This window comes from Dipodomys merriami, unplaced genomic scaffold, assembly GCF_024711535.1.
Source record: "Dipodomys merriami isolate MVZ:Mamm:240054 unplaced genomic scaffold, mDipMer1.0.p SCAF_81, whole genome shotgun sequence".
Lineage (NCBI taxonomy): Eukaryota > Metazoa > Chordata > Mammalia > Rodentia > Heteromyidae > Dipodomys > Dipodomys merriami.
In genome coordinates, this window is record NW_027206413.1 from 1,981,997 (window position 1) to 2,008,796 (window position 26,800).

Genomic DNA, 26,800 nt, shown 5'->3' on the forward strand with positions numbered 1-26,800 from the left:
GTCATAGCTCCTGCTCTCAGGGAACTTAAAGTGTACAATTGCAAGAAAAACAAGAACACAGTTGCAGTCCAAAACAACGTGTGGGCCCACAACCATGGAAAGGGGGGTGGAGACTCAGGAGGGAGGTTCCTGGACGGATGCATAGCCCTCGCTGGGGACTTCTGCTGGAAGGCTGTCCGCGCACACGTGCGCGCACAGGAAGCAAGGACACGGGAGCGCGCAGGACAGACACCGGCAGGCCGGCGGGGAGCGCGCAGGACAGACAGCCGGCCGGCCGCCGGGGAGCGCGCAGGACAGGACAGCCGGCCGGCCTCCGGGGAGCGCGCAGGACAGACAGCCGGCCGGCCGGCGGGGAGCGCGCAGGACAGACAGCCGGCCGGCCGGCGGGGAGCGCGCAGGACAGACAGCCGGCCGGCCGGCGGGGAGCGCGCAGGACAGACAGCCGGCCGGCCGGCGGGGAGCGCGCAGGACAGACAGCCGGCCGGCCGGCGGGGAGCGCGCAGGACAGACAGCCGGCCGGCCGGCGGGGAGCGCGGCGTGCGTGGGACGGTGGTGCACCGGCGGGCCCGGGCGTCCCTACCCGCGCGGGTCGGCGCCTGGCCCGCACAGAACTCGTGCGGTACCCGCCCATGGCCGAGCGCCCGCGCAGGGGCACCGCATTTCTTCCGGCCTCCTACCCGCGTCGGTGGTCCCTGCGGCCCCGCCCCGCCCCGCCCCATCCCGTCCGCCGCGGGACGGAGGGTGCGGGATCGCAGGCAGACCTGGTTCCGAAAACAGCCCCACGGAGGACCAGTGCCAGGCGGTGGAAAGCCGACGGGCAGACGGGCGTCCCCGGGGCGGGGGCCGAGCAGAACGGGTGTCCAGGCCGCGGGGCTGGAGCGGGCCACGGCTGCAGCCCAGCCCCGCGGGCCCGCGGACGCCGGACAGAGGCGGGCGGCAGGCTGCGGGCGGGGCGGGGCCCGAAGGGCGTGGCCGGATCGGGGCGGGGCCCTCCACCCTCCACCCTCCGGGCGCTCGCGCCTGCGCGTCAGTGCCTCGCCCGCTGCGGGGCTGCCAGCCCCGGTCCTCGGCGGCTCTCGGCGGGGCCGGCTGTCCACCCACCCAGGAAGCGGCTCTCTCGGCTGGCCGGCTCAGGAGGGGAAGTCAGGCTTTGGGGAGCCTGTTTATAAAGACCGGGCGTCGTGTCCCCCTCCAGGATCCACGTCGAGCTCTAGCGTGAAGGAAAGCCTCGGTGAAGATGAGGTTTGGGGTGGGGAGCGGGGCGGGCCTGGGGCTGGCGCCGCCGCGAGTCCCGAGTCCCATGAGTCCCTCCCACGATCCACCCCTCCAGAGTCCCACGAGCCCCCCACGATCCCCCCCTCCTGAGTCCCACGAGCCCCCACGATCCCCCCTTCCTGAGTCCCACGAGCCCCTCCCACGATCCCCCCTCCTGAGCCCCCCACGAGCCCCTCCCACAACCCCCCCGAGTCCCCCCAGGGCCCCCCATGAGCCCCTGAGCCGTGCAGCTCACCCTCTCCTACTGAATATGTACATCTATGTTACATATGATATACAGGCTACGTAGGAGCCCTAGGATATATGTGATCCCTAGGATATATGTAGTATCTAGGTTACACATGACATAAGTGCTAAGATATGTATGTGATACCTGGGATATATGTAATATCTCGGTTATATGTGACATGTGACCCCTAGGATAAATATGTGATAGCTAGAATATATGTAGTATCTAGGTTATATGTGACATGTGTGATATCTAGGATATATATGATACATAGGATAAATATGTGATCCCTAGAATATATGTGCTATCTCGGTTTTATGTGACATACGTGGTATCTAGGATATATGTAGGGTACATGGGCGGGTGCCGGTCCCGGCTGGAACCGCGCCTGGGCACTGCCCTGAGCTCTGGGCTCTAGGCCGGCCCTGTGCCACTCAGCCACTGCCCCACGCCCGGCCGTTTCTGGTGGTTTACTGGCAATGCGTGGCCCCGGCTGGGCCCTCGGGCTGGCTGGGGGTCCTTAGACTCGGGCCTGGGCACCGCGCTGGGGCCACACTCCCTGGCCGAATGGAGAGGGGGTGAAAACTCTGTGTTAGAAGGGGATACTGAGAAACCACCCTTCAAATGGAGTAAGTGAGTTCCAGGAACGTACCCGTCGGGCTCTAGAGAGGAGCTGTGTGCGTAGTCATGACACAGAATGGCCCTTCTGTGCCACTCACCCAGGAGGCCGATGAGCACTTGGACACTAGGCCAGGGAAGGGCTGGGTGATGGCAACACACAGGATACAGGTCACTTGGTACCATATTCTGCAGATACTCGTTTGCGGCTGTTTCAAAATAATAACAACAGAATGAAGGCTCTCTAGTTATTCCCGGAAATGGAATAATTGTAATTGGAATAGGACACCTTTACCAATTCTATTTTGAACATGTTTAATAAAGAAGTTTGAGTTTGATAGTGGCATCCAGTGTGAAAGGGTGCTTATTATCTCGAGTTTATTTCTTTTAAAAAGGCTTTATAAATTTACTTTTCCCATTATTGATGATGTATTTCTTTGAAAAACGAAAACTTAAAAAGACACACAGAGATCGCTGGGCATTGGTGGCTCTCACCTATCATCCTGGCTAAGGAGGCTGAGATCTGAGGAGCTTCGTTCAAAGGCCAGCCCTGGCAGAAAAGTCCACGAGACTTTTCCAGTTAACCACCAGGAAAGCAGAAGTAGAGCTGTGGCACAAAGTGGCAGAGCACCAACTTGAGTGAAAAAAGCTTCCAGGGACAGCTTCCAGGCCCTGATTTCAAGCCCATGACCGACAAACAACAAAAACTAAAACAAAACCCACAAAGACTACAATCAGGAATAACATCATTGGTTCATAGTGCAGAATTCTTGGGTTATTTCCAGTGTTTAGATTTACATAATTATATTTTCTCACTCAAGTTCTTCAGGGTTTAAGGATAGAAAAATACATGAAGTAATTCTCAACTCAGAACTATTTTGTCATACTTAAAAACAATTTTTTATTCAGAATTAGGGCAATGCATTGCTAATTTAGTTATTAGTCAAATTCTAGAAGTATCTAATAGCCAATGACGGAGGACTGGTTGCTGAAAGCAAGAGTGGAAGGAGAATACTGGTTTATTGCAGTTAAAATGCTTTTGTTTTGGAAATTTTACAAAACTTTATGGTCACAGAAGTAAGTTGTTAGGATCTTTGTCAGTACCAGTGCAGGTGAGGTGTCCTGAAACAAGCTGATTTTCATAATAAATTCTCCTCTTTGAACTCTGTGCCCTTTTAACTACTGCTCTTTGTCCTTTCTTTAGAAAAACTATCAGAAAAGAGCTGTGTCTCCTCTAATTTGCTTAGGATCCCCACCATTTCACTAAAACGATTGCCAAAATGGAACTTCCTGGTTCTCCTTGTATGTGACCTGTTAGCTACATTTCACTTCTTGAATCATAATCCCTTCTTAGATTCAGCTGATGGAGTTCAGCTCACCCCTCCTCTGTATTTCTGCTGGAGCTTCCTGGGGTCCTCTCTGTTGGTGGTAGTTCTTCTGCACAGCCAAATATTGAAGCATCCCAGAGGGGCTCAGTTCTCGTGTGTGTGTGTGTGTGTGTGTGTGTGTGTGTGTGTGTGTGTGTGTGTGTGTGTGTGTGTGTGTGTGTGTGTGTGTGTGTGTGTGTGTGTGTGTGTGTGTGTGTGTGTGTGTGTGTGTGTGTGTGTGTGTGTGTGTGTGTGTGTGTGTGTCTACATCTCCCACGTTTTTTATACTAGCCTATGACTTGATGGTCTGTCTATACATAGTTCATCCCAAATTTTATATATATAGTCTTTTCTGAATTCCAGAATCACAGCTGCTTATTCCATCTTTACTTCATTGCCTAATTGATCAATCACATAACCATCAATAACAAGACTTCTTGATTCCTAATTGGCCACCCTGCTCCTGGATCTCAGTAAATCCCCATTTCCAAATGCCCATTTGGAAAAGCTAAAAGCTTAAGTCATTCTTGACTTCTCCTGCCTATCACTTCCCACCCTATTAACAAACCCTGTCCTAATACTTCTTCACATCTTTCCATAGCACCTTTCTTTCCTGCATCACTTGTGGTATTATGTAATTCTTTGTGAAGTCATTCATTTATACTTGTTACCATGGGAGCGTTTAGCCTCAAGCTAGGACATGGGGTAGTCTGGGATGGATCTGATTGGTTTTGCTTTGCCTTTCCCGTTCCCCTTCAAAAGAAAGGAAGAAAAGGGGATGCAGTGATTACAGTTTAAAATTTCCATTACTATAACTTTAAAAATATTTCAAAACTACAGTAACACATTCTCAATCAGCCATATGATTTTTCTTTTAAGCTAACTGATATGAATTCATTAATGTGCTAGAGCTTGACTAAATTAAGAAGAGGGCATAAGCCTGTGAGACTCTTATCTCCAACTAACCACCAAACAGTATATAAGGGGAGCTATGACCTAAGTGGTAGATCACTAGCCTTGAGCACAAAAGCTCAGGGACAGTATTCAGGTGCTGAATGTGTTAGCCCTAGGACTAGCACAAAAATAAATGGAAAACATAACTTTGCCTTAATTGGTCATAGCTTCAACATAGCTACCATATATACTTCACTATATATATATATATATATACACACACACACACATATATATTCACTATATATATATGTATATATATATATATGTGTATATATATATATATATATAGTGAAATTGGTTCTAGAAGCAGAAGTCATCCCTAGAAAAATTAACCACTGAGTCACAGTTGAAGTTGATTTATAAATCATTTGACTGAATTTGGGTGTGGATAACGAAGAAAAACAAATATATATGTATACATATATATATATATATAGAGAGAGAGAACCAAAACCGAATTAGACAAATCAGTAATGTTTTTTAAAGAAGCAAAATTACTATCCTAAGAAGTGAAAAAGTCCTTAATAAAAGTAAAGAGGTTAAAAAAAGAGGGAAATAATAATTATAAAGAATATAATATTGTTTTCTCTTAAAAAGAGGAAAAAAATGAATACAAATAGGAAAGTTACCAACATGGTAGCTATTCATACAATTATAGCAAAATCACTGTAAATGTAAAATTGCCTAAAACACCAAAGACAGAGTGAATGACTACAAATAAAACTCAGCTATGTTTATAAGAAACCTATCTTTAGAAAAAAATTATTACATATTAGAAAAAAATTAAGTACAAAATCAGTAATTTAAACTTGGATCTTGGGAGAACTAAAGAAAGGCCAATTCAAGCCTAACGCACTAAGAAAAGAAATAATAAAAAAGAGTAGAAATCAATTGAAAACCAAGACAGCTGATTCTTTGAAAAGAGCAATAAAATAAACTTCACACCAAGCTAAGACAAAAGATGACACAGATGATAAATATCAGTAATGAAAGAGGAATCATCATTATTGAGTCTATGGACAGTTAAGGATAGTAAAGGAGTATATAACTCTTAGGTCATAAATTTGGAAATTTACGTAAAATGGACAAAAACCCTTGAAAAACACTGATTATACCTATATCTATCAAAGAGTGAATCTTTAATGAAAAGCAAAAATAAATCACCAGGCCTAGATAGTTTCACTGGCAAATTGCATCAAATATTTAAATATTTATAGAATTACACAAATCTCCACAATCTATTCTAGAAAATAAAAACAAAAGAAACATTTCCTAACTCAGGAAGTCATCATTACCTTAATGCCGAAACAAATATATTACAAGAAAGCAAAACTACAAACCTACAGATCTACAATAGATTATGGAAAAAGTACTTGAGCAAATCCAACATCTATTCAGGATGTAAAAAATAAAAACTAGGAATAAAAGGGAACTTCCTCAACTTGATGAAGGTCATCTCCAGAAAGACTATAAGAAACTGGCATTGTAGATGTTCACACTCATCTTAATAATGTGAGGGGATCAGCAATGAAAATCACCTTGGAAATATCAAAGATAGGAAGGAGGTTTTTATGATCAAGATTAAGGAGGGCCATGAGATGACTTATGTTTTAAAAAGCACATGGGTTGATGGTGTAACCTTTAAGTTGTAGCAGTCTACAGTCTTGGAACACATTAACTCTCTATATCCAGATACAAAAGACAGTTCCCCATTATCTGCTAATAGCAAAGATACACTTTCACATCTAAGTTCTGTAGGGAGTTTAAAATTTGATAACCCCCAAAGAAAGATATGTAGCCACTACACTTTCTGGACTGTCACTGGAAGGCACTGACTAGAACACCAAACCATGTTTCTACCATACATGGGTTAGAAGCATAGTTGTTGTTTTTTTTTAAATCACTATTTTCAAAGAAACTAATGGTGGTTCATGCTTGGGCAGGGCAAGGATCATACTTCAGAGCTAGTAAGCCAGGTAAAAAAAGTGAGAGCATCTCAAAAACATATGAAAGAGTAGTGGGGGCGTGGTTCAAGAAGTAGAGCTCATGGCAAGCACAGGTCCTGAGTTCAACTTTTAGGACTACAAATACACTTACAACCTAGACAATTTAGGGACATCTTTTACAGGTTTAATTATCTGGGTATATAGCTCAGTGGCAGAGCATTTGTCTAGTGTTGTGAGGCCCTGAATATGACTGCTAACTCCCCACCCTCCAACGGCTGCACACATGCAAATACTGTGGAAAGCCCTATTCCTTATGTCACTCACTACTCCTCATACATACTCCATTTAAGAAATTACTTTCAGGGGCTGGGAAAGTGGCTCAGTGGCAGAGCGCTTGCCTTGCATGCATGAGGCCCTGGGTTCGATTCCTCAGCACCACATAAGCAGAAAAAGCCAGAAGTGGCGCTGTGGCTCAAGTGGTAGAGCGCTAGCCTTGAGGTGAAGGGCTGAGGGACAGCGCCCAGACCCAGAGTTCAGGCCCCATCGACTGATATAAAAGAAAAAGGGGTGGGGGAAAGCACATAGAGGGAGAAAAAAAAATCACAGAACAAGAAATTACTTTCAAAGTCAATGCCAAGAGAACACTTCCCACTGCAAACCCTGCCAGCCAAGGAACATGCTTAATTTTTTTTTTTTTTCTGATAACAAGAGCTAAATACTTTTCTTTTGCTTTTTTCTACTTGCTTACAATTTGAAATTTGGTCACAGACAATAAGCGGATTCCTAGTTTGAGTATATTGGCTGTATATTGTAAGTAAAATGTGTTTGCAGGCAGAAACACATTTCCTTTCGAAATGAGTTAAATACCAATTTTAAGCTCATGCAAATTCTATTGCCAGCTTTTTCCTCAACCAAAATGTTTTTAGTAAACCTGTGATGTTAACAGTAATGAATATAAGTGACTATGAGTATAGACTATTATTTGAAAAGCATTTTTATATTAAAAACATATTGACTTTATATAGGTGGGTCTGTTAATCACCTGTAGCACATTAATAGAAGATTCTGCTTGTGCACTTTCAATAAGGTCTCTGTAGTTTAGCCTCTCTACCTTATTGTTTGCTTATCATGCTAAATATTCATGTCTGAATGTCAAGAAAGAGGAACTTCGGTTATAAAGCTCACTGAGTAAAAGATGTACAGGGTATCTCTGCAAATAGTGCTTCTGTTCAAATACAGGTAGAGGTTTTCAAAGAGCAATTACTTCTTAGGCAATGAAACATAACTAATAAACAGATTTAACCTGTCAATAATTTAAAAAGTGAACTGTGTTTGTTGTTTTCCCAAAGGACAAACTGATTCATTTTGTTTCTTTTCCATAACTTACTCCCATTAAATTCTCCTTCGGTTAAGGGCTATGCACAGGATTCCTATCTACTGAGTAAGCTAGAGGAGGTCAGCAGGAAATGTCTTCCTGCATCAGAAGTGCTGAGCACATGAAACAAGGGCTGAGCAAATTTAGCGAACATATGGACATATAGTGAGAGCATAAATGCTTCTTCACTGAGTGCATTTGTTAGGAGGAATGCCCTGCTGGCAGATGAGCGGGAAGTCGGTGTCCTGCTGGTTTAGGGTCAGGGGCAAACTCAAGGCCTCCAGCTCTGCTGTGGCTTATAAGGATAAACTATAAGGAACGGTTGGGGGGGCGATGTATTTCTATAAGTACAGCCAAATATGAGACACGTGTATAATTTAAATACGATTCATCATCTCCTTACATACTATATTGTACAGGTTCCTTATTTATGGTGCCTGATAGTCTTGTTAACTTGATGTATGTAATCTTTTGTGTCTACTTTTTTCGATAGAACATGTTTGATAAACGTATGTACGTAAGGTTCTTCCATGCTGATTCATCTTCTGCATTGTCTTGGAAACTGAAAGCCTTGATAGGCTTTGTGTTCCAAAACAGATGAAGCCTTGTGCCAGTGCAGCTGTTTTCCTGGTGGGCTGAGGGAATGCTGATACTTCTTCCTCTTATCTTCTAAGAATCATCTTCAAATACTTTTCTTTTACTACTGAATATTAGATTTTTATGGACATGTCACATTTATTCAGCCATTAACCATTTGACGGGTAAGTCATTTCTCTCTTGGCTATTATGAATAATAATGCTTTACTCCACCAACATTTAGAAAGCATTTGCAAACAGGGAGTGTTCAGCTTCAGCATTACTAGAGTCCGAAAAGGACCATTTTTTTTCTTCTCTTTTTCAAGGCCCCAGACTGAGTCCTGAAGTGGCTGAAATAGTAGATCACTACAGCTATAACTTGTAAATCTACGGCAGGAAGCACTCAGTCTTTTAACTCATGATGGCCTTGGCATTTTAACTTACTCTGCGCTGGTTAGTAAGGGGGAGTCTGGCATGCTCTGTCCAGTCTTCTAGCAGGCATCCATGGCCAAGCAGTGAGAGCAAGTCTGGGCCAGGCTGCAGGTTTCACTCAGGAGGGGCTTGAACTCTTCAGTCTGGGAATCAGCGGCGGGTGGTGGGCCCCCTGGCCCAGGCCCGCTCCCCCCAGCCCCGCTCCCCCTCCCAGGCCCTGCTCCCCCTCCAGCCCGGCTCCCCCTCCAGCCCGGCTCCCCAATCTCGCTCCCCCCCCAGCCCGGCTCCCACCCAGCCCGGCTCCCCCCCAGCCCCGCTCCCCCCCCGCCCCGCTTCCCCCCCAGCCCCACTTCCCCCCCAGCCCCGCTCTGCTCCCCCCCCGCCCCGCTCCCCCCAGTCCCGCTTCCCCCCCCCGCCCCGCTCCCCCCCCAGCCCCGCTCCCCCCCAGCCCGGCTCCTCCCCCAGCCCGGCTCCCCCCCCAGCCCCGCTCCCCCCACAGTTCCGCTCCCCCCCCAGCCCCGCTCCCCCCCCAGCCCCGCTCCCCCCCCCGCCCCGCTCCCCCCCCCGCCCCGCTCCCCCCCCAGCCCGGCTCCCCCCCCCCGCCCGGCTCCCCCCCCCCGCCCGGCTCCTCCCCCCCCGCCCCGCTCCCCCCCCCGCCCCGCTCCCCCCCCCAGCCCCGCTCCCCCCCCCGCCCCGCTCCCCCCCAGCCCCGCTCCCCCCCAGCCCGGCTCTCCCCCCCCGCCCCGCTCCCCCCCCCGCCCCGCTCCCCCCCCCCGCCCCGCTCCCCCCCCAGCCCCGCTCCCCCCCAGCCCGGCTCTCCCCCCCCGCCCGGCTCTCCCCCCCCGCCCCGCTCCCCCCCCCAGCCCCGCTCCCCCCCCCGCCCCGCTCCCCCCCCAGCCCCGCTCCCCCCCCCCGCCCGGCTCCCCCCCCCCGCCCCGCTCCCCCCCCGCCCCGCTCCCCCCCCAGCCCGGCTCCTACCCCCCGCCCCGCTCCCCCCCCAGCCCGGCTCCCCCCCAGCCCCGCTCCCCCCCCAGCCCCGCTCCCCCCCCAGCCCCGCTCCCCCCAGCCCCGCTCCCCTCCCAGCCCGGCTCCCCCCCCCAGCCCCGCTCCCCCCCGTCCGGCTCCCGGGGGGGGGGGGGGGGATGGCGCGCACGCATGCGCGGTCCGCCCGTCCAGCGTCCGTCCGCAGCGCCAGCAGCGTTGTTTCCGGGATTAGATACGCCGGGGTCAAACGCATCCTTTAACAAAACGACAAAGACGAGCTTATCTGTTTCACGGGGTTACCTTGGAGAAGCTTCTGGAGGACGTGCACGAGGGGGCCTCACCGCTGGGACGGCCCGACTGCACCCGGAAAGGCGCGGCGGCGGCGGGCTGGACTTCCGGGCCGTCTCCCCGGAAACCGTAGCCAGGTCGGACCTGTTCTCCCGGGGTCTAATGCGCGTGCGCGCGCGTGCGAGAGGCCCGGATGGAGGACGCCGCTCCGGCGTTGCCATGGCAGCCCGGTCGCGGGGCCTCCTCGAAGGCGCTGTCAGACCTCGGACGGAGGAGCGCTCCCGGGCCCTCCCGTGAGCCCGGACGCCCGCACGCCCGAGCCCGGAGCCCGGACGCCCGGCGCCGCTGGGAGGCCAGGTGGGTGGGCCGAGGCGAGCGGGGCGGGCAGCGCCGACCTCCTCCCGGGCTGGGCGCCTGAAAGTTCTAGAGACTTCCAGCCGTCACCGGCCGCCACTCGTGGATTAGGCGGCGGCACCAGGGTAGGGGTGTGACCGACCTCGGGATGCCGAGCGGAGACCCGAGGATCCATCGCCCCAGGCGTCTGGTAAACCCCTGCTTTGTGACAGATGACGCGTGTGTCCACACATGGACGTGTGTGTGTGTGTGTGTGATAGATATCTGTGTGTGTGTGATAGATGATATCTGTGTGTGTGATAGATGATATCTGTGTGTGTGATAGATGATATCTGTGTGTGTGATAGATGATATCTGTGTGTGTGTGATAGATGATATCTGTGTGTGTGATAGATATCTATGTGTGTGTTAGATGATATCTGTGTGTGTGATAGATGACATATCTGTGTGTGATAGATGATATCTGTGTGTGATAGATGATATCTGTGTGTGTGATAGATAGATGAGGTATCCGTGTGTGTGATAGATAGCTGTGTGTGTGTGATAGATGAGGTATCTGTGTGTATGATAGATATCTGTGTGTGTGATAGATGATGTAACCATGTGTGATAGATATCTGTGTGTGTGTGATAGATGATATCTGTGTGTGTGTGATAGATGATGTATTCATGTGTGATAGATAGATGATATCTGTGTGTGTGATAGACAGATGACATATCCATGTGTGTGATATCTGTGTGTGCTAGATGATATATCCATGTGTGTTATAGATGATATCTGTGTGTGTTATAGATAGATGACATATCCGTGTGTGTGATAGATGATATCTGTGTGTGATAGATGAGGTATCTGTGTGTTATAGATGATATCTGTGTGGGTTATAGATGACATATCAATGTGTGTTATAGAAGATATCTATGTGTGTTATAGATAGATGACGTATCTGGGTATGTTATACATGATATCTGTGTATATGTGTTATAGATAGATGACGTATCTGGGTATGTTATACATGATATCTGTGTATATGTGTTATAGATAGATGACATATCCATGTGTATTATAGATGATATCTGTGTGTATGTTATAGATAGATGACGTATCTGTGTGTGTTATAGATGATATCTATGTGTGATAGATAGATGATGTATCTATGTATGTTATAGATATCTGTATATGTGTTACAGATAGATGATGTATCTGTGTGTGTATTACAGATATCTATGTGTGTGTTATAGATAGATGGTATATATATGTTTGTGATATATAGATACTATATATGTATTATATGTAGAGATGATATATATGTGTATATGTATTAAAGGGATGATATATATGTGTATATGTATTATATATAGATGATATGTATGCATATATGCATTATATACATATAGATGATTATAATACATATACAGGTGAGTATATGTATATGTGTATTATACATATATAGATGATATGTATATATGTCATTGATGAAATCATAGTGTTAGCAGGAAGCGGCAGGAAGGATGCTTTCTTAATGTTATGGACTTTTAGGCACTTTATATATTTTTGCTTAAGTGCCTATTTTATATTAAACAAGAGTTCTTTCAGTGCCTTGTATTAGAAAGCAACATGTACAAAAAGGCTGTCTTACGAAGACAGCTATGAAAATCAGGTATACACAGGACCTCCACTGTGGCAGAAGACCTGAAAGTCTCCTGGCCACACTGGAGTTTTTAGACACTTAAGAAGAAGGAATTAATTATAGTTTGTTATTGCAATTACCCATTGAGAAAGTGGATCTGGTCTAAGAAGAAGGAATTATAGTTTGTTATTGCAATTCTCCATTAAGAAAGTCATTTACATGGAATTTTCACAAGTGAGAAATGTTGATATCTAAATATTTGGTACTCACTAATAAAATAGGAAATAAATGTAGATAATTTGGCTCATGTGAGATGTAACTTTGTTGTAGCTTGCTATGTATGGTATGGATAGTATTCTGGGGACGAAGATGAAAGCAATTGAAGAGGTTGAATATCTTGTGGCACATTTGAAAAAGGCTTAAAGGACCTGGTAACAAGAAGTTATGATTTACATTCTTTGTTTACTTGAAAAGCAGTCTTGAGACATTTCTTATGTTACAGGAATCCAATTACATTCATTTAGAAGTACATTCATGTACTTCTCAGTTTACTTTAAGTAGTTTTTTCCATTAACTTATAATACCTAATGTTTAATGAGTAATCATTGTATTTTTATTATATTGATTCTGTGTTTAAGTTTTAACTTAAGTCTTCACTTGGGTGAAGTAAATAGAGCATACCTATCAAGTCTTTTTTTTTTTTTGTCGGTCGTGGGGCTTGAACTCTGGGCCTGGGCGCTGTCCCTCAGCTCTTCAGCTCAAGGCGAGCGCTCTACTACTTGAGCTACAGCGCCACTTCCGGTTTTCTGGTGGTTTATTGGAGATAGGAGTCTCACGGTCTTTCCTTCCCGGGCTGCTTTGAATCTCGATCCTCAGATCTCAGCCTCCTGAGTAGCTAGGATTACAGGCGTGAGCCACCAGTGCCCGGCTTACCTATCAAGTCTTAAGCAAGCTATTTATGAGTTCAGAATTATCTTATATTATAAAACTAAAGGAAATATTGAGGAGATCAGTATTTAAGAGCAATATAACTAAAACATCTTAAAGTAAAAATTTCAAGAAGTTATCTTAGCATCATGACTTTCTAATATATTTTAGTGTATTCTGTATTTTTTTTTGTCAGTCATTTGTCTTGAACTCTGGGCCTGGGCGCTGTCCCTCAGCTCTTCAGCTCAAGGTTAGCGCTCTACCACTTGAGTCACAGCGCCACTTCCAGTTTTCTAATGGTTTATTGGAGATAAGAATTTCACGGCCATTTCTGCCCAGGTTGGATTTGAACTGCGATCCTCAGATTTCAGCCTCCTGAGTAGCTATGATTTACAGGTGTGAGCCACTGGTGCCCACCTATTCTGTAATCTTTAATGATGCCTTTACTTTTTATTTGTAGGCAGGTAGACATACAGCTTAAGTGACTTAGCCTGTCTTGGAGCGGGTTACTGGTAAACAAACTCATTCTGAAGTATTTTTTAGGTTCCTCCATCATAGACGCACACAATTGTTTTTGGATAGGATGTTGAGACAGAGTCTCTCTATGTAACTCAGGCTAATCCCAGACCAAGTGCTGAGATTACAAACATGCACCAACACACCTGGCTCCACATCAACATCTTATTGTCCTTAGCCCCGTACTTAGTCTTGAAGCATTATTTTTGACATTTTAAGGAAAGGTCATTTTATATTTAGCTTAAAATATATATCTGGAAGGACTTGGAGTCTAACTAATACATTAAAAATGATAGCTACTCAATTGAAAAATAATTAAGCTGAATAATTAATTTTAGACTGAGTTGTTTTTCTTCCTTTATTAGTCCTTTGCATATGCTGTTGTTTCAATTGTAAATGTTTTTATCTATGGCTTCTATTTAACTTTGCCTTCTCTCGAAAACTGGAAGCCCACTGCAATAATCCTAGGCCTTCTTTATAAATTATGGTGGAAATACATATATGTGTGTGTACTAAGAAATATATATATATCTAGTAAGAATTAAACAACTGATTGTCAAAGTTTTACAAATACATATACAGTTTTACACACACATACAGACACTTTATAGGTAAAGATTGGTTTGAAAAATTTTACACAAATCAGCAAGGTTAATTTTGGTTTCCCTATGCTTAATGATAACTTTAGATTGATTCTTTTTATATACCACTTTAACAAACATTTGTTATCCTTCATATGACAGTCCTATTTACAGTCACAACACTCTGTGATAGTATTATCAAAAAATTTTTAATAAAAATATAGTTAGGATTAACGAGTTTGACTTCTGTAGAAATCAACATTCACTATAATTAAGAATCAGTTATTACTTATTAAAACAAATTCAAATTATGTCATGTAAGTTATTAGAAGGATTGAGAAACAATGAGAATTTCCACAATTGTTTTTTTATTTGAACATGGGAAAATGCAAGTAAAACTAAAATAAAACAAAACTAGCTTGGGTAGAGTGTTACAAATTGGCAGGGAAAGAGGGAAAATCTTTTTCGTAGTCTCAGTCTTCTAATCTGCTTAAAAAAATCTTCTTACAGATCAGGGTTTCAGGGAGAGAGAGAGAGAGAGAGAGAGAGAGAGAGTGTGTGTGTGTGTTTGTATGTGTGTAGGTGTGTGTTAGGAATGTTCATTTATAGAAACACATTGCCATTGCAAGTCTTTCTTTTAGGCTATGTAAAAATGCATGTTTATTCTGAGTATTACATACTATATATTTCTGCAACATTAACCTCCACATTCCATTCCACCTTTAAAGTCAACTTAACATATACTTTATCTTTGAAAATCTTACAGCATTATTCTCTAGCAAGCGGAAAATGAATGACAATAAAGACAGTGATTCAAAAGAAAGTGGAGAATATGAAGATGATTTTGAAAAGGACCTGGAGTGGCTAATTAATGAAAAAGAACAAAATGATGGCAGCCTAACAGAGGTATATATAGATTATAGAGGTATATATAGATTACAAATGGCATTTAGAGTGATTACAAAATTGCAATCTAATAAGATCATGATGTGTTCCATCCAAATAAAAACAAATAGTTGATTCCTGTTTTCTGTGAACTTGAGGACAATCATGGGAGTATTTTGATATAAATGCAAAATGAAGCAAATTCTTTAAAAAATCTTAACCTTTCATCTGGGAGTTGAAAATTTAAGACGGAATAAGCCCTCCAGAGGAATGGATACAGAGAAAGAATTAAAGTGTCATTGTGAGTTTATAAGATACATCTAGAGAAAAAGCTCTCAGGATAATATGCTATTAATAAGTGATATAGAAGGAAGATCCAGGAACTTAACCAGTTCCTGCTCATGGTAGGTCCTTTCTTTCTTTACGTATATAGTGTGTATGTGTGTTCTTATATGATATGCATGTGCATTAGTGTCAATAAATGGAGAAGTAATGAGGAAATGGAGTTAGACTGGGATATTGAATAAGTGATTTTAGAGTGATAAGAGTCATCATTATTATTATTACAGAAGAGGCCAGATATAATGGAGTTAAGGAAAATATATGGGGAAATAAAGGTGTTAGCTTTTAAAACCTTCTCTTACCTCCATCTTGCTTTTTTATATGATGGAAAAGAAAAATGGGGTAGATAAGATTTGAAGATGGCAACAGAATAAAAAATGCAGATTTCTTCTAAAACAGCTTTTAAAAGGGAGTTTTATGCATCTTAACAGAAAAATAATAAAAATGAATAGCAGCAGAGGTACCCAGAGTGGTATGATTGAACCAAAGTTCTCCAGAGTGGAATGGTGTGAGAGATTCAAAGTACTGGCTGATAAAATGAGAGAAGTAATAATAGTGACGGTTCATAGTTTTACTTTTTTACTCACTCAGCAAAGATAATGACTACCTACTAAGTCAGGGGCTATTCTAGGGATACCACAGGAATCAAAACAAAATGCTTTCTTGAATCCTACACATTTCCATGCATGATTCTAGCAACTTCTTTTTGCTACTGGTGGGAAAAAGAGATGAGCAAGCTGGGAACAGTGAATGGTTGAGGTGAAGATTTCTTTCTAAAAGAAAAAGTGCTGAAGGAAAAGAAATGAAAGCCAAAGGACATTTTATGGACACTGAAGAAATAAAGCAGAGAATCAAATAAGATTTAAAGGAAAAGAAAGAATTGCAAGGCAAAGATATTAACTCTAGTTATTTGGCAGTCATTGTAATGTACTAATTTGCAGGTTAGGAAGTACAGGTTGTCAAAAGAGATGATTGTTGAGCAAATAAAAGAGGAACATCATTTTAATGAGTAGAAATCAGCATGTTGTAGTTCCCAGAGAACTGCAGTAAGAGGGAAAGAATTGTCTGAGAAAGAGGAAAAAAACACATGCTCGGATGGTTAAACTTTTGGTAAGGGAAGAGGTATGTGTACTCAAGGGGAGAGATGACAGAAGCCTTTATATGAAATTGCAGACATGTGGGCCAACTAAGGCAGTTAGAGTGGATTATGTTTATGTCCGGTGGGGGTGAGAAAGGAAAACTTGACATAGAGGTAAACATAGCTTTGGAATTTGAATATGTGTTCTGTAGATACTAGCAGCCATGGTTAGGACACAACTAAAGGACTTTATCTAATAATAGCCTGGGGAGAAAGATTTTGTTGTTGTTGTTTTGCTTCCGGATTCTTATTTTCTTTAAAAAGATAACTATTGTTATTATTGTGTTGTACAGAGGGTTTTTTAAGCATGTAAATCTTGCAAGCAGGTAATGTTTCAAAATTTTTTCCAAAAATGTAAAAAAATTAAAATTATTACAGCAGGCGTAATATTAAAATAATGTTGTGTTGGCCTCGAAGTATGGCTCTAGCCGCTATATATTTTTCTCTTAGGCTGTTCATAAATATGTATTTCAATATTAGGATTGATGTATGAGCAAGAGTCACTTTGAATTTCCTGTTCAAAACAAATCACATGAATAGGAAAGATCATCCATTTTGTATTGTTCAGATAAAAATGAACAGAACATTGATTTTACTGAAAAAAATACAACTTCATTATCTTTTATTTAAGGTGAGTTGTAAGCAGGAAGAGGATATTAACCAGGAATTGAAGGAGAGTGACACTGAAAGAGAACATAACCAGCAGCTTTCAGATTCTGACGCATCTGTTAAGGATGAGGCTTCTGCAAGAAGAAATGACTTCATTTCTGTACCAAGTATCCAGCCTTTAGATCCCCTATCAGATTCAGATAGTGAAAACTCTTCTCAGGATTCCAAGCCAGAAAACCAAAAAGACCATGAAGAAGATGAAGATGAGGAAGTGAAGAGATATATTATGGAGAAAATTATACAAGCTAACAATATTCTACAGAATCAAGAACCCATAAGTAGTAAAAGGGAGCGAAAACTTAAATTCAAAGACAAATTAGTTGATCTGGAAGTTCCTCCCCTTGATAACAATGATACTTATAAAAACTCTTTTGAAAATGAGAATAATATGTCTGGAAAACTGTCACAGTTATATATTTCCAATGAATTAGAACAAGAAAACGTGATCTTGTCACTTCCTGACAGAAGCTGTGAAGAAAACAGGGATGGGAAGATACTGATAGAGAGAGACGGGAAGTTTGAACTTCTGAATTTGCAAGACATTGAGAGCCAAGGGTTTTTGCCTCCCATTAATAATGCCAGTAGTATAGAAAATGAGCCTCAGCAGTTGCTACCCAGATCTCCTAATTCATCTGCCAGTGGTGTGAAGAAAGATGAAACTTCAGGAAAGAGTCATGCTATCACTCACTCATCACCGGGAGAGCCGTTGGCTTACGTTCCTCAGCCACCCCCCAACCCCAAAGCTCGTCCCAGCTCTGCTGCCAACTTAGATCGAAATAAAGGAAGCAGGAAATCCCACCGGACACAGTCCGCCAATATATCTCCAGTGACCTCAACCTACTGCCTTTCCCCTCGACAGAAAGAACTCCAAAAACAACTAGAACAAAGGAGAGAGAAGCTCAAGAGAGAGGTAAGAATGAAAGTAGAGGTCGCATTTTTGGAATGTAATGGAAATGCCTCTTCAAAAGTGTTTGAGGTTGCTTGCTTTGTTTTTCTATTGTGAAATCCAATGGTTAAGTGTTACTAACATATAAATGATTAACTATGTGACTTATTACCTACGCCTTTCTTGTAACCATCACAAAGCATAATGGAATGATCTGTTGTAGAGTAAGAGGGATCTCAGCGAGAGCACCACTTGGTCCTCATTTTAAGGGTGAAGACTCAGAATTAAGTGGTCATTGAAAGTAATTTTGATAGGAGATAGGTGAAAATTACACGTCATGTGGAAAAAAGGCACATAGTTGTTGGATGGAGTAGGCACCAAGTGTAGTTACAAGTCCATGATTTCAGGGATTTGATTCAGGGTATGTGTAAGTCAGTGGACTCCATGGGTTTCAATAGGTTTCACTCCTCACCTGAGGCCTGGGGTTCTCCACATCTCCAGCTCTGCCACTTCACAGGGACCAGCAGCACTGTGCTGAGCTTTGGCTTTGCTGAGAATAAGTACCTTCTCACCCAGATTTCCAAGATGCATCTGGGGTGAGGGGCCGAGCTGTGCCAGTAGGCAGGGTTTCCAGGGTGCCATTGGTTGGGAAATCCCCGGTGGAGCTGCCAGTCTGGTTGTGAGATCTCAGCCACCGCGCTGTGCTCACCAACTGCAGCTGGCCTCTGGCTCCTGCCTGTGTTTTGTGCCCAGCAGTCCCCATGGCATATTTGTCACAATGTGAGGCTAAGCAAATCTGCGGTGCCACAAGTCCTGAGTGTGTGTGCTCTTCTGGCGGTTTGGTATGAGAACAGCTGTACAATGTGGCATGTCAGCTTCCATCTTCCTCTTCCCTGAGGCCCTGTTATTCTCAAGATGGAAGTTTAAAATGCATGCAAAGTTCCAGGGGCAGAGATTCTGATTTTACACCTCAAAATATGTTGAACAGATACATAATTTCATTAATTTTTATGAATGTATTTTCATATTCTTTCTTCTAGGAAGAACAACGGAAAATAGAAGAAGAGAAAGAAAAGAAAAAAGAGAATGACATGGTGTTTAAAGCGTGGTTGCAAAAGAAGAGAGAGCAGGTTCTAGAAATGCGAAGAATTCAGCGAGCAAAGCAAATTGAATACATGAACAACAGAGTAAGTAGAATGTCCAGATGATAAGCAAGTTCATATATATATTAAAGTGGATCTTCTTTACAGAAGAGAGTCTTAATATCAGACTAAGAATCTTTGAATGTAGAATGGTATAAGAGCTCCCTGCAAAAGATGTAAAATACAGGTGAATTTTTAATTTCTAAGGAGCCCTGTAAAAACCAAATGATCCTCAGAAGTCCTTAGCACAAAAAATGGAAAGTGGCTAATTCATTTTTTAAGGTGGTATAATTTTGATATTCAAATAAGACATAGATACATATCCCTTCATTCCACACACTTACAGATTAATCTTACTTTAGATACATACAGAAATCACATATATATGCATATATATCACTTATATGCATATATATCACTTATATGCATATATATATATATATATATATATATATATAATAGAGCAGAGACAGAGATAGAGACAGAGACAGACACACAGAGAAGAGAAATTTATATTCTTTCCTTAGCTCTTCCAGACTCACATTCCAATGACAACCTTTTCAACCTTATCTTGCCAGTGTTGGGGCTTGAAGTCAGGGCCTAGGTGCTGTCCTTGAGCGTTTGTGTTGAAGGCTTGCACTGGACCACTTGAGCACACAGCTCCACTTCTAGCTTTTGGGTGGTTACTTGGAGATCAGTCTCTCACAGATTTTCCCCTGGACTGACTTTAACTTCAACCCACAGATCCTAGCCTCCTGAGTAGCTAGGTTTACAGGCATAAAGTTACTGACACCTGGATTATTGTATGCTTTTTGTTTGGTGGGTTTTTAATTTTTTATGTTTAATTTTTATTTATTGTTTAGTAGACTGTTGCTATATAGCCCAAGCTGGCCTTGAACTTGATATGTAGCCCAAGCTGGCCTCTGACCCCTGATCCTCCTTCCATGATTCTCCTCCTCCAGCTTACTCATATTGACTGTATAGTTGTGCACACAAAACCCAACTACATTCTTTATGAATGTAGTGAATAGATATGTGTGTTTCCTTTAGTCTATGAGTTGCGCTAGCACCCCGATTTATAGTTGGTTAATCAGAAGCACATGTCACACTCTGAGACTTTCAGTTGGCATCTGAGGTGAGGGCAGCCTTGGGAGACTGGGCTCTTATAGTGGAAACTGACACTCTCTGAGACTGATGTTCACTCCAGGCGAAGTCAGGGTTGAGTCACACTGTTGGGTAACAAGATAGTGCTGCAGAAAAACACTCCACACATTCTTTTTTATGGAGGGTGAATGAACCGGGAAAGTTAGTTCTTCTTCTTATGAAACGTGAAAAATCTTCTATGAATTTTTTATTGTGTATTCAGTTTTTTAAAATAATTTAAAGTAATAGACAAATTATTGGTAATTTTTATACATAGTTTGTAGAAGCTTTTAGCTTTTAAAATCTTGGAATGAGGTAGCTATACTTTTGTTAGCTACACAGCCACAAAACAAAACAAAACAAAACACGGTGGTACATATTTGTAATCCCAACTGCTTGGAATGTTGGGGGACAGGAAGGTTGTACTTCAAAACAATTTATTAAATTTTGCATTTGGCGTGTGATGAGTGCTGATTCACAGACAGTATGAAGACCCTTGTCATCAGAGCTCATATAGTAAAGATGTAATTTTTAAAACTAGAAATATTGTTGAATTCCATGCAAAATAAGCGATGAGAAATCATAAACAAGGGAAACATGTATTTTAATCAGGAAAAGTTTTTATAAGTCAGTGAAAGTAGGAGCAGCAGAAATTAGGCCAAGAATTGGAGCAGTTTCTTCAGGTCAAGAGAACACATGGGAATGTCCTGAGACCAGTTACTGCTTGATGAGTGTGCCAGGATTTAGAACATGAGCAGAATCATGTGGTGCACACGCTGTACTGTGCATTTTTATTTGATTGAGCTGCCAGAAGCCAGGACCTCCGTAAAGCACAGGTACCGCACTTCCAGGGTGTATTTCCACAGTGTTGCCTTTATGTCTGCTGCGAATTAGAAAGGTCCAGAGCAGATAATAGGAATCGGATGTACTAGTTCCCGTGAGAGGCAATGGCCACTTAGGTTAGGGTTATGGCAGTGGATAAAGGGATTTGACATGCGCTTTAGTATGTTGGGTTTCCTTTTGAGCAGTTTTGGGGGTGGCGGTGCTGTCCCCTGGGGTAGTATATAAGACACTAGTTTGGGGACATTATCAGGGCAGTTAGTAAGCTGTTGAGTTTTCCTGTACCTATGAAAGATTCAGGTGAGGATGTTGAAGATTAACTGGAGAATCTGTCTTGTAATCAGAGAGTTTGGGGCTGGAGATAGGAGGCAGATGCGGGACTGCAGAGATAGAGTGGCTTGTGGAGTCGCCCATGTGGCTATAGACCAGGGCAGCACATGGCCTGGGGAAGAGTTATTGCACAGTCAGAGATCAGGAGCACAGTCAGAGATCCGGGAGGCTGGCGTCGAATGGGTCCTTGTTAATCATAAATACTACTTAGGAATAGGCTGGAGAGGAACACTGATTCAGAAGTTGTTAGATTACCAGCTTTAATAGAGCCAAAGCCAAATGAGAGGTGTGTGTGTGTGTGTGTGTGTGTGTGTGTGTGTGTGTGTGTGTGTGTGTGTGTGTGTGTGTGTGTGTGTGTGTGTGTGTGTGTGTGTGTGTGTGTGTGTGTGTGTGTGTGTGTGTGTGTGTGTGTGTGACTGGATGTATGGATGGTAGAATATCACAATTCAAAGACATTTTTATTTTGTAATCAAAAAGTTTAATCTGTTAGTAATTCCTTTTATTTATTTATTTTTTTGGTCGTGGGGCTTGAACTCTGTGCCTGGGCGCTGTCCCTCAGCTCTTAAGGAGAGCACTCTACCGCTTGAGCCACAGCGCCACTTCTAGTTTTCTAGTGGTTTTCTAGTTGTTTTTATTGGAGATAAAAAGAGTCTCAGGACTTTCCTGTCCGGGCTGGCTTTGAACCGCAATCCTCAGGTCTCAGCCTGAGTAGCTAGGATGACAGGTGTGAGCCACCTATGCCCGGCTAGTAATTACTTTTAAATTCATATTTTATGTTTGTAATTATTGTTTTGAACTTTATTTTATAAAGAGGCAGGGATGTTTTCAATGTATTCCCATCAATCCTACCCATGGGTGAGATTTGCCACTAGTTCTTACAATATCTCCCAGTCTAGCCAGGAATGCAGCAACTTACTTACTTGATAGTAAAGTTTAAAATTTAAATGTAACTTAAATGACCTCATATGAGGTGACATCCTGTGGTGTACACTGCAGGCAGAGAAAAAGAAGGACCCTTATTTTTATCATTGACACAATACAGTGCTTACGTGCCTCCTATGTAGAAAATACTCTAAATCTATGGAATTAATGAATGAACATTCCTGTTCCTTGAATCCTCTCTGAATCTCAGATTGTACACTTCTCAGTCATCTTCAGTAATCTCTAGACATTCAGATGTTCAGCACTGATCCTTCAGATCCAGGGATTCTCTCCCTACAGGTCACTTGTGTAGCCAAGATACTGAACAGATGCATCATATAAATTAGAATGGAGCATGCTTGGCAATCTAAGTTACAGATGAGAGAAAGTGCAAGCTGGAGAAGTTCTTCTGTGTGGTAGAGCTTGTGTGTGGGGCAAGTGTATCCTTTCCTTTTAGCCACACACTGTCATGTCATATTTTTCTAAGATTAAAGAGCCCTAGTTTGTCTCTTCTTCTCTTTTATTTCTCCAAACCAGATCCTTTCTAACATTTTTTAGTGTTAGGAAGTTCTTTACAGATGTATCCATCAAGACTTCTGAGGGACTCAGAAGTGAGCTACTCCTGCAGGTTGTTCTTAGGTGAAATGCTCTGGGCTGTTTAGTGTTTATCAGAACACTAACCTTTATACGTACCATTCACAGCAATAATTAGTGTTATTTGCTTATTTTTTTTTTTTGAGACAGGCTCTTGTTTTGTAGCCCAGGCTGGCTTCAAATTTATGATCCTCCTGACACAGCCTCCTGGCATGCTAGGATTACAGGTGAAATTCAGCCACTACTGAGAAGTAACCACAGTATGAAGATGGGCTTAGCAATTAAGTAGGTTCTGACTGATACTCTTAAAATGGAAAAAAGTTATAAGAGAAAAGATAAGGAACACAGGTGTTGAATGGTTTCTTTACTAATTGTATTTCCCAGAGCTCCTTTAGGAACTGTTCCAAAGACCTAACTCTATTCTTATTGCCTATCCCCAACTTCTCTTCAATTCTTGGTTTTACATGTTTGTAGCTTTGTGTAACATTATTTTACTTAATAGAGAGTTCAACGTGGAAAATCAACATTTTTCTACTTTTCTTTATTTACTGATTATCTCAAGACATTTAATGCTAGAAGTTGAAATCAGGATATTGGAACATGCTAGTTAAGCACTGTACTATATAGATCCTGTATTTTCAAGAAGACATTTGACAAGAGCCAGACATCAGTAGGTTCCAGGTTGAATTTTTCTGACAGCAGTGTGACCAGTACTGTCTAGTACTGACTAGTACTCTAGGGTGATACATTGATTTGGATACATAGCCTGCAGTTAGGCTATGTATGTAGGGTTTTGAAAAATTCACAAGCAAGGCATTCTTGTAAGGTTTCATAGGCAGGGCCTCAAATGGTATTTTTTTGAGATTGAGTGTTTATAAAATTTCACAAATTTGTCAGTACTGTGAGATAGTGATACTTTTAGTTTATCTGAATTAAGCAAAGTTTGTTTCTCTCCTCAGCAGGCAAACAGAGATCCACAGCTAGCTTTTCGATTGTGGCTTAAGAAAAAGCATGATGAGCAGATGAAAGAAAGAAAATCAGAAGAACTAAGAAAGCAAGAGGAATGCTTATTCTTCCTTCAAGGAACAGAAGGCCGAGAAAGGGCTTTTAAACAGTAAGCTCAAAGCGGAACATTTACAAAAGAACACCTGTCCTCTTATACTTATTTGGCAAAACTGCTTTATCTCACTAACTCTTGAGAAGAGAGACTTGGGACTTAGTAAGCCTTGGAGAGAATGTAGAGTCCACTTGGGGAGAATGTTGAGTCTACTTACCCTCCCCCATCATTTATTATAACATAAACAGTAATTGCACAATGGAGAAAAGGGAAATTGTTACATTTTTATCACTCATAAATCATAATCATGACTGTTAGCTCTGGAGCTCATGTCATTGATATATTCCTCTGTATGTGTATTTATAATTTAAAAATATAAAATGAAACCATACTGTACCTACTGTAGTAATCCATTCCATATACATTTTCCCCTAAAAGGTAGTTGGTTAGAGTTGTAGCCAATGCAGGAACATATGAAATTATAAGATTTTCTTCTGTTACTTGATTGCTTAGACTTATTCCTGAAAAAAGTCTCTCTCTCTCTACCTATACAATTATATATACCAGATAAAATATATTACCAGATTTATGGGTACATAGTTTTTATGGTATTATAACTAAGCAAGATTTATAGACTTGGGTATTTGGAGTGTGGATTCCTTCTTTACCACATTTTATGCTTTCAAACTGAGGTGCTTTTTTTTTTTTTCCATTTTAAGGAAGAACTATTTCATGCACTAAAAAGCACAAGAGCACTATAGTTTTCTTCCTAAGAAGATTAAGGCAGCATTTTTGCATCATTAGTGTTTTAACATGAATATTTAATCGTTTAGAATACAGCTATTTGCAAAAAGTTATTTTGAATCTTATCAAATAATTACTTACAAACCATCTTTTAAAAAGAAAGATAGACTTTTATAAGACATTAAAAATATTGTGCTTAGTAGTAAGAAGCTTAGTGCTTGGTAGTAAAAAGTTGGCAGTTTAATCATTGAAAATGTCATTATTTGTTCCCAAATATAATTATGTTTTCTTGAGTAAGCCTTGGGCATATGCTTTAAAATTTTCAGTTGCTACTTTAATAATTTGTTATGGTATTTTAATGTAAAAATAGTTAGTTTCCTAACTTTATAGCATGAAAAATGTATTTAGGTTATACTCACCAACTGCTTTTTCCTACAGATGGCTCAGAAGGAAACGGATAGAAAAAATAGCAGAGCAACAAGCTGTCAAAGAGAGAGCTAGACAGCTCCGACTAGAAGCCAGACGTACTAAACATATACAGAACCACCTGTATAATATGGCAGAAGCCAAAGCTTTTCGTTTTACTGATCAGTACTGATCAGTAGAAGAGTCTATTAAATACTTCATTTGGCACCTGCTGTCATCAGAATTTGGATATCATTTCTTATGGGTCTTGTGTTTTGGTAATACTCTAAATTGTGGAAATGGTATTTGTCTTTTGGTGATATTGGTGGTGAATTTAAATTTGTTTTTTTGACACTAAAAGGAAATAAACTTCTCTCAGTGTTGGAACGTATTGTGCCATCTTTTACTTCATGCAACAAATGGATCAGTAAATGAACTCTGTTCTGCTTCTAAATTATTAATATTTCAATCTAGAAAAGATACATTCCTATTAAAAAATTGCAGCAGAACATTTCATAAAGTAAGAGAAGTGACTTCTTGAATAAGCCTTTTCTAAGGCCTTATATACTAAGTCCTATTATTAACTTTGAATTAAAATACTGTAGGACTAATGTCAACTCTCAATACTTAAAAGAAAGATATAATTATGCATAATAGTATTTTAGGTATGCTACACAATAAGCCATACTTTTTTGCACTTAAAAATGTACTTGGTATTGTTGCAAATGTTTTACATAAATAATACAATCCCATGACAGTCCTATTTGTTGCATTTCTCTGGGTTAAAGCTAAAATACCTAGACATGAGTAGTTAATTCACAGACTTTGGCAACTATCCCGTCCTGAATCCCTAGCAGTGACCTTATTAGTACAGAGACAGTACCTACCACTTAGAAGCATGCCAGCCAGAAATTGGGACATGATGAAAACAGATTTCTTACTGTATCATAGTGACACACAGATTCAACTTAACTCTTTTGCACATATGCATATCCAATTGTTCCAGCACCATTTTTTGAAGAGATTCTTTTCTCATTGAATAAGTTCCACTCTTGTTGAAAACCAGCTGATCACAGATGTGTTTATTTATTTTATTTATTCATTTTTTGGGTCTGGTCGTGGGGCCTGAACTCTGGGCCTGGGCTCTGTCCCTCAGCTCTTCAGCTCAAGGCTGAGCCATAGCACCACTTCCGGCTTTTTTTTTTTTTTTTTTTTGCTTATGTGGTGCTGAGGAATCAAACCCAGGGCCTCAGGCATTCAAGGCAAGTGCTCTACCACTGAGCCACCTTCCCAGCCCAGATGTGTTTATTTTTTTGTTTGGGTTTTTTTTTTTAACTGTATTTTTTTTGTCTTTTCTTTTTTGGTACTGGGGATCAAACCCAGGATGTTGCACTTGCTAGGCAAGCGCTTTGCCACTGAGCTACATCCCAGCCCCAGATGTGTTTATTTTTTAACCTTCAATTCTATACCTCAATTAACATGCCCAATCTTATTCCATTAGCACATTTTAATGATAGCTTTCTAGTTTGAAATTTAAGTTATAAATCCAACTTTTTTTTCACCTTTGTTTCAGTTATACTCAGAGGTGTTACAATTCATATAAGGTTTATGATCAGCTTTTCCATTTTTGTAAAATAAAAAAAAGGTGGTTA

General features: G+C 42.0%; 1 protein-coding gene and 1 long non-coding RNA gene across 5 annotated transcripts; one reads left to right on the forward strand and one right to left on the reverse strand.

The window, feature by feature from the left end:
• Positions 1–1,127: 1,127 nt before the first annotated feature.
• LOC138819689 (uncharacterized) lies at positions 1,128–8,943 on the reverse strand. Its single transcript, XR_011369575.1, has 3 exons — positions 8,788–8,943; positions 2,224–2,331; positions 1,128–1,210 (listed from the first exon to the last, which is right to left on the reverse strand). It is a non-coding gene; the product is annotated as an uncharacterized lncRNA (long non-coding RNA).
• Positions 1,140–25,535, forward strand: LOC138819684 (coiled-coil domain-containing protein 181-like). 4 transcript variants are annotated; one of them, XM_070011180.1, is made up of 6 exons: positions 1,140–1,231; positions 14,819–14,958; positions 17,049–17,996; positions 19,013–19,159; positions 23,905–24,056; positions 25,182–25,535. In XM_070011180.1, the coding sequence occupies exons 2-6, from the start codon at positions 14,842–14,844 to the stop codon at positions 25,339–25,341; spliced, it is 1,524 nt and encodes a 507-aa protein (XP_069867281.1). In that variant the 5' UTR covers positions 1,140–1,231; positions 14,819–14,841; the 3' UTR covers positions 25,342–25,535. The 4 variants fall into 4 exon arrangements, with proteins under 4 accessions (XP_069867281.1, XP_069867278.1, XP_069867279.1 ...); XM_070011177.1 differs by having other exon boundaries at positions 1,141–1,231; positions 23,902–24,056; XM_070011178.1 differs by lacking the exon at positions 1,140–1,231 and adding an exon at positions 10,239–10,404 and having other exon boundaries at positions 23,902–24,056.
• Positions 25,536–26,800: the final 1,265 nt, after the last annotated feature.

Bases quoted from the DNA above. Each gene is read 5' to 3' on its own strand.
- LOC138819684 (XM_070011177.1), top strand. From the start codon at position 14,842: ATGAATGACAATAAAGACAGTGATTCAAAAGAAAGTGGAGAATATGAA. The intron at 19,160-23,901 runs GTAAGTAGAATG...TTCTCTCCTCAG, and splicing joins TTGAATACATGAACAACAGA to CAGGCAAACAGAGATCCACA. The intron at 24,057-25,181 runs GTAAGCTCAAAG...TTTTTCCTACAG, and splicing joins CGAGAAAGGGCTTTTAAACA to ATGGCTCAGAAGGAAACGGA.